Source organism: Artemia franciscana, chromosome 17 (genome assembly GCF_032884065.1).
Source record: "Artemia franciscana chromosome 17, ASM3288406v1, whole genome shotgun sequence".
Classification (NCBI taxonomy): Eukaryota; Metazoa; Arthropoda; class Branchiopoda; order Anostraca; family Artemiidae; genus Artemia; species Artemia franciscana.
In genome coordinates this window covers 16,502,381-16,508,380 of record NC_088879.1, presented here as the reverse complement: position 1 = coordinate 16,508,380, position 6,000 = coordinate 16,502,381, and the positions used below count along the sequence as shown (strand labels likewise).

The following is a 6,000-nucleotide window of genomic DNA, read 5'->3' as shown; positions in this document are numbered from 1 at the left end:
CGTAAAGAGCGGGTGTTGAGGAGGGAACAGCCCCTTTCATATACGCAGCTGTTTCATTTTAAGTTTTAATGTCGCTCCTTAATTTCAGTAAGATAAAACTGTTGTTTTTTTTATTTGATTTTTAATAAGGAATAAAGGACTGATGTGTCTTCTGTTAGTATTTCATTGGACTTTAATTTTGTGTTGTTACGATAGAGTAAACGTAAAACCGGTTCCACGAAATCACTGGATGGATTCATAACATTCAAAGCTTCAGTCTTTTGCTGGATGCGAACCTGTTCAGTGGGGAGTTTTGTTTAGAATGTATTTGAACAATAATGGATTTTTAATAATGGAAACTTCTTCTTGATTAATTAATACGTTTTAGTGGATAGGTAGCTTCATGTTTAGTTAACTGGTAAGTTTGAGTGTAAATATAATGTTTCTCAAAATTATGCATAGCCTGATATTATATGGATTATTTAGCCTAAGAGAACACAAGATTCTGCAGTAATTGTCGGTTAAACAGAACACACCCAAGAATGACGCTGTATAAGATCTGACAGAAACTGGTTCCCTCTCTGGGGTCGGATGTAGCTAAACTAGTATTTTGTCATTAAATGTTTAATAGTAGAGTTGGTGGTAAATATTTCGCATTTCATATAATTGACTTACCAATAAAGTGAACTTACCACCCAATGCCTTTTTTTATGTTCTTTAAAAATATAGTAATCGCTTCTATCGCAAATTCAAATTTAAGCACTTTTTGACGTAACCTAACTATAAATAATTTGGGCGCTGAGAAAATGTAGTAGCCTATTATTTTATCGAAAACGACCGAAAACGCTTAATTTAATTGAAAATTTGGCGTCAAGGAAGAAGAATTTCTCAGAAAGTGCTTAAATTTGAGTTTGCAACTATATTACTATATTACTATATTATATTACTATATAATATCTAATTATATTATATAATTATATTATATTATATTATAATTATATTATTATGATATATTAATTTATTATTAATATATTATATATTAATATATTATTATTAGAATATGTTATATTATTATTATATTATATATTATATTATTATAATATATTATTATTATTATATATTAATTTATATTAATATATTATTATATTAATTATATTATAACTATATAATTATATTATATTACTATATTATATTACTATATATATATTACTATATTATTATATTCGTAAAGAACATAAAAAAAGGCATCGGGCGCTATGTTCAAAGTTTGAGACCATTGTTTTAAGCCTTTTTATACCCCATATTTTGGTCATTTTTAAGAGTTCCAAAAGTGCTTAAATTTGAATTTGCAATAGAAGCAATTATTATATTCGTAAAGAAAATGAAAAAAGGCATCGAGTGGTATGTTCACTTTATTGGTAAGTATATCGTATGAACTGCGAAATATTCACCATAGTTTCCATAATTTTGTTTCTACATTAGGCTTTAGGCTATTATCATCATGCTTTGGTGTACTTCATTAGGATTAACCTATCTTTACTTCTTAGGTGTGTATCGTCTAACAAGCAAGTTCTGATCCTGCTTTATTACTTTTAAAAGAGCAGTGCCGCAGTGCTGTCTTTTTGGTAAAATTCTAGTTTAGCTACCTTTTGCTATCTTGGAAAGGGGTCACCTTAGCAAAATTAAACTTTTGTTAATTAATCCAGGGCTAAAAACACACTTTAGGAAGGTATTACCAAGTTTTCATGTTTACTTTCTTGTGATTTCTAAGTCTTAGAAATTTGCCTGCTTGACAGATAGGCTACCTATTTGGAATTTTGACAAAACAACATTTTACCCTAATTTTCAGTTATCAGTTTCTTTTTCTCTGTTTTTAGTTCTGAAAATGTGATTCCTTTTATTTGAGTAGAGTTTTAAGCCATTTCAATGGATTAAAAAAAGAAAAAAAACATAAATTATTAATTTGTTAATAATTTGAAAATAATTTTCTTAATAAATAAAAATCATGCTAAAATTTGGCCTGAAATTTGTGTGGGAGACAGGGGGGGGTAAGCTAATTAAGGTTTTGCCCCGGGCGCAAGAGGGGCTAGAATAGAACCGCCACTGCCCTGTTATAGGTTTATGGTTATATGGTTTAATTTCAAGCTTTAAAAAGTTTTGTCGTTGTACTTCTTTGTCCTTTTGAAATTCATTTCTTTTAGGGATTACGAACTTGCAGAGTTGGTGATAAACAAAAGTACGACTGCTATGGAATACATTTTGTGAATTAAAGGCTATTAATTTGCCTTTTTTAGTGTCCTTAAGTTATGGCTGTCTTAAAGAAAAGTTTAGTGATAGTGCAAATTCTAATAGTTGGATTATTCGCAACATGGCAGGAGGAATTAAGACCGAAACATTTTGTCACTTATGGTAAGTTTATTTGTCAAATTTTTTGTCTGTTTGATTTGTGTTATGTTCATTTTTTAATCTCAAATTCATAAATCGCTTAAGTCACTGTTATTGCGCTTTTAGGTTGTGTTCCTTTTTTATTTTGGAATTTTACTCCAAATTTGTCTTTACTAGTTTCTTCTGACCTGTTCTCTAATTATGTACGTGTATTTCAGAAACGGTTTTAGGGTGGAGGGGGGGGGGCAGAGGAAGCAGTTGCTCCTCTGGATGCGACAATTATAGGGGTGCAAAATTTCGAATAAATAAGCAAACGGTTAAAGTCATTTTGTAAATTTTGAATTTTTATATTTATTAAAATAAAATAGTTCGTGGCAACGACCTGTAAGTCAAGGGCGACCTGGCTCAATAGTAAGAGAAACTCTAAAAAAACGGAATTTGGACACCAATAGATACATCAAAAGAATCGAATTTTTATGCTTAATTTAAATATATGTAAGTTTCATCTAGTTTGGTCTTACCCATCAAAAGTTACGAGCCTGAGGAAATTTGTCTTATTTTCAAAAAAAGGGGATACGCCACCTAAAAGTCAAAGAATCTTAATGAAAGTCACTCCATCAAATTCAGCATACAAGATAACCCTTCCGTAGAGGTTTCATGCTCCTATCTGCAAAAATGTGGAATTTTGCATTTTTTGCCAAAAAAAAGATCACGGATGCGTGTTTATTTTTTTTTCAAGGGTTATCGTATCGACCCAGTGGTACTAAAAAAAGTCACCGGATAGAAATTTTGATATAACCATTTTGTTCAGCATAGTCGAAAAATCTAATAACTACGTCTTTGAGGACGAACTAATCCCCCACAGTCCCCGAAGGTTACGTGGGATCTTTCCATGGAAAAAAATTTTAATGGGGGAAGACAATTTCCACGAAGGGGGCGCTGGATTTTCCAGCATTATTTAAAAAGACAAGTAGAAATTAAACAAAAAAGTGATTTTTTCAACTGAAAGTAAGGAGCAACATTAAAACGAACAGAAACTATTACGTATATGGGGGGTTCGTCCCCTCCTAAATACCTATAGTATTATATAAGTATTTTTAGTAATTTCAAAAGAGCTGTTTATTCTATTTAAACGGACTTTTTGATTCAGGGATCATTCTTAAAGAATTGGAACGAAATTTGAACTTTAGCTTAAAGAGCGAGGTATTGGCGAGGGGAGGAGCCCCCTCATATACGTAGTAAAAATATACGAATATAGAAGTTTGTTACGTAAGTTAAATCGTAAGTTACGTATATCTATTACTAATAAAAACGTTCGCAAATAAAATTAAAAGTTCTAGTGGCCCTTAAGTAACCGAAAAAATTGGAGGGCAACTAGGCCCCCTCCCCGCTCCTTTTTTCTCAAAATCGTCCGATCAAAAATTAGAAAAAGCCATTTAATCAGAAAAAGTAAAATTAATATGCAAATTTCGTTTTAATTATTCATGTACGGTGAGCCGAAATCAAAACCCACATTAATTAAAAAATGTTCAGAAATCAAATGAAAAAAATAAGTTTTTTTTAACTGAAAGTAAGGAGTAACATTAAAACGAGCAATTAGGCTATACCAAATTTAATGAATTTTGATTTTTTGTGATATTCTGTATTCCAATTTTGTTAAAAAATGAAAATTTGTTAAAATTTGACATGGGAATTTTTGGGAAGCAGGGGGCGCTAATCAATATCTCCGGGAGCCAGAGAGGCCAGAACTGCCACTGATATAAGTGCAGCTTTCCCAATCGTCTCCTCCCTCTAAACGGGATTTAATAGATTAGCGTAGGGATGTGCGCAGAAAATTTCCACGAAGGGGGCGCTGGATTTTCCAGCATTATTTAAAAAGACAAGTAGAAATTAAACAAAAAAGTGATTTTTTCAACTGAAAGTAAGGAGCAACATTAAAACGAACAGAAACTATTACGTATATGGGGGGTTCGTCCCCTCCTAAATACCTATAGTATTATATAAGTATTTTTAGTAATTTCAAAAGAGCTGTTTATTCTATTTAAACGGACTTTTTGATTCAGGGATCATTCTTAAAGAATTGGAACGAAATTTGAACTTTAGCTTAAAGAGCGGGGTATTGGCGAGGGAAGGAGCCCCTTCATATACGTAGTAAAAATATACGAATATAGAAGTTTGTTACGTAAGTTAAATCGTAAGTTACGTATATCTATTACTAATAAAAACGTTCGCAAATAAAATTAAAAGTTCTAGTGGCCCTTAAGTAACCGAAAAAATTGGAGGGTAACTAGGCCCCCTCCCCGCTCCTTTTTTCTCAAAATCGTCCGATCAAAAATTAGAAAAAGCCATTTAACCAGAAAAAGTAAAATTAATATGCAAATTTCGTTTTAATTATTCATGTACGGTGAGCCGAAATCAAAACCCACATTAATTAAAAAATGTTCAGAAATCAAATGAAAAAAATAAGTTTTTTTAACTGAAAGTAAGGAGTAACATTAAAACGAGCAAGTAGGCTATACCAAATTTAATGAATTTTGATTTTTTGTGATATTCTGTATTCCAGTTTTGTTAAAAAATGAAAATTTGTTAAAATTTGACATGGGAATTTTTGGGAAGCAGGGGGCGCTAATCAATATCTCCGGGAGCCAGAGAGGCCAGAACTGCCACTGATATAAGTGCAGCTTTCCCAATCGTCTCCTCCCTCTAAACGGTATTTAATAGATTAGCGTAGGGATGTGCGCAGAAAATCAGACAAGGGTGTTATAAAACTCAAAAATAAGCGAATTACAATGAAAATATAAGAACAAATCACGAAAACCCCGTGTATATACCTGCATAGGCTGTTAATTAGATTGAAGATTTGATGAATAATTCATAACGTTTCTTTGATGATTTTCGCTCCAATCTGTTGATATAGAACATAGATAAATATTTTATTTATATTTTTGCTCATTTAAATGCATCTATTGAAAATGTGTTACTTGGTGGATAAGCAAATTTTGATTTGCTACTTAATATAAAAGTACCTTTGCTAAAATATCTGTGTTACATAGACTGGGGGGCTTTTGAGTCCCAGACCGGAAATGTTATGGCTTTTTCTACACTCTCATGTGTTGCCCTTTTTTTACGTCTCCCGAAATAAATTGCTGAATTTGCGCCTTGTCTAGGGAAAATAAACTTCTTAATGATATTCATAGTGAACAGTTTAGGCCTGTGATAATTCTCAGCGTTTTGAACCGTATTTTGACTAATACGTCTGTGCGCTTAGCGAAGCATTTTGAGCTAGGTTATTTCTTTCACACTATTGGGAGTGGTGCTACTTCATGAAAATGTAGGGGAAGGGCAATATATATTTTTCTTAATCTAGGGAGTCGAATTTTTTCAATGAAAATACAAAAAACAAGGTATTTTCAAAAAAAAAAAAATCAAAATTTAGGGGAAAATGTTCCTCTCCCAAACTGTCTATTGGCATGGATTCGAAGCTGTTTCGATTGCATCAAGCTCTCCACATCTATGAAAAACTGGGATTAATCTCTTGCTTTGAAAATTTGACCCCAAATGCGTATATTTCGCAACACCCTGATCTTTAAACATTTAATGTTTTTTGGCGTGAGGGAATATATCTGGTAGTGATTT

The 6,000-nt window shown here is 32.0% G+C and overlaps 1 protein-coding gene across 3 annotated transcripts in view; it reads left to right on the top strand.

Moving 5' to 3' along the window:
* Positions 1-257: 257 nt before the first annotated feature.
* The window catches only part of LOC136037921 (semaphorin-1A-like), a 233,001-nt gene continuing 227,258 nt past the window's right edge, over positions 258-6,000 (top strand). For all 3 annotated transcript variants that reach the window (XM_065720778.1, XM_065720777.1, XM_065720776.1), the window contains exons 1-2: positions 258-397; positions 2,181-2,388. In XM_065720778.1, coding sequence (XP_065576850.1) covers positions 2,286-2,388 — 103 coding nt within the window. In that variant the 5' untranslated portion in view covers positions 258-397; positions 2,181-2,285. The remainder of the gene's footprint in view (positions 398-2,180; positions 2,389-6,000) is intronic.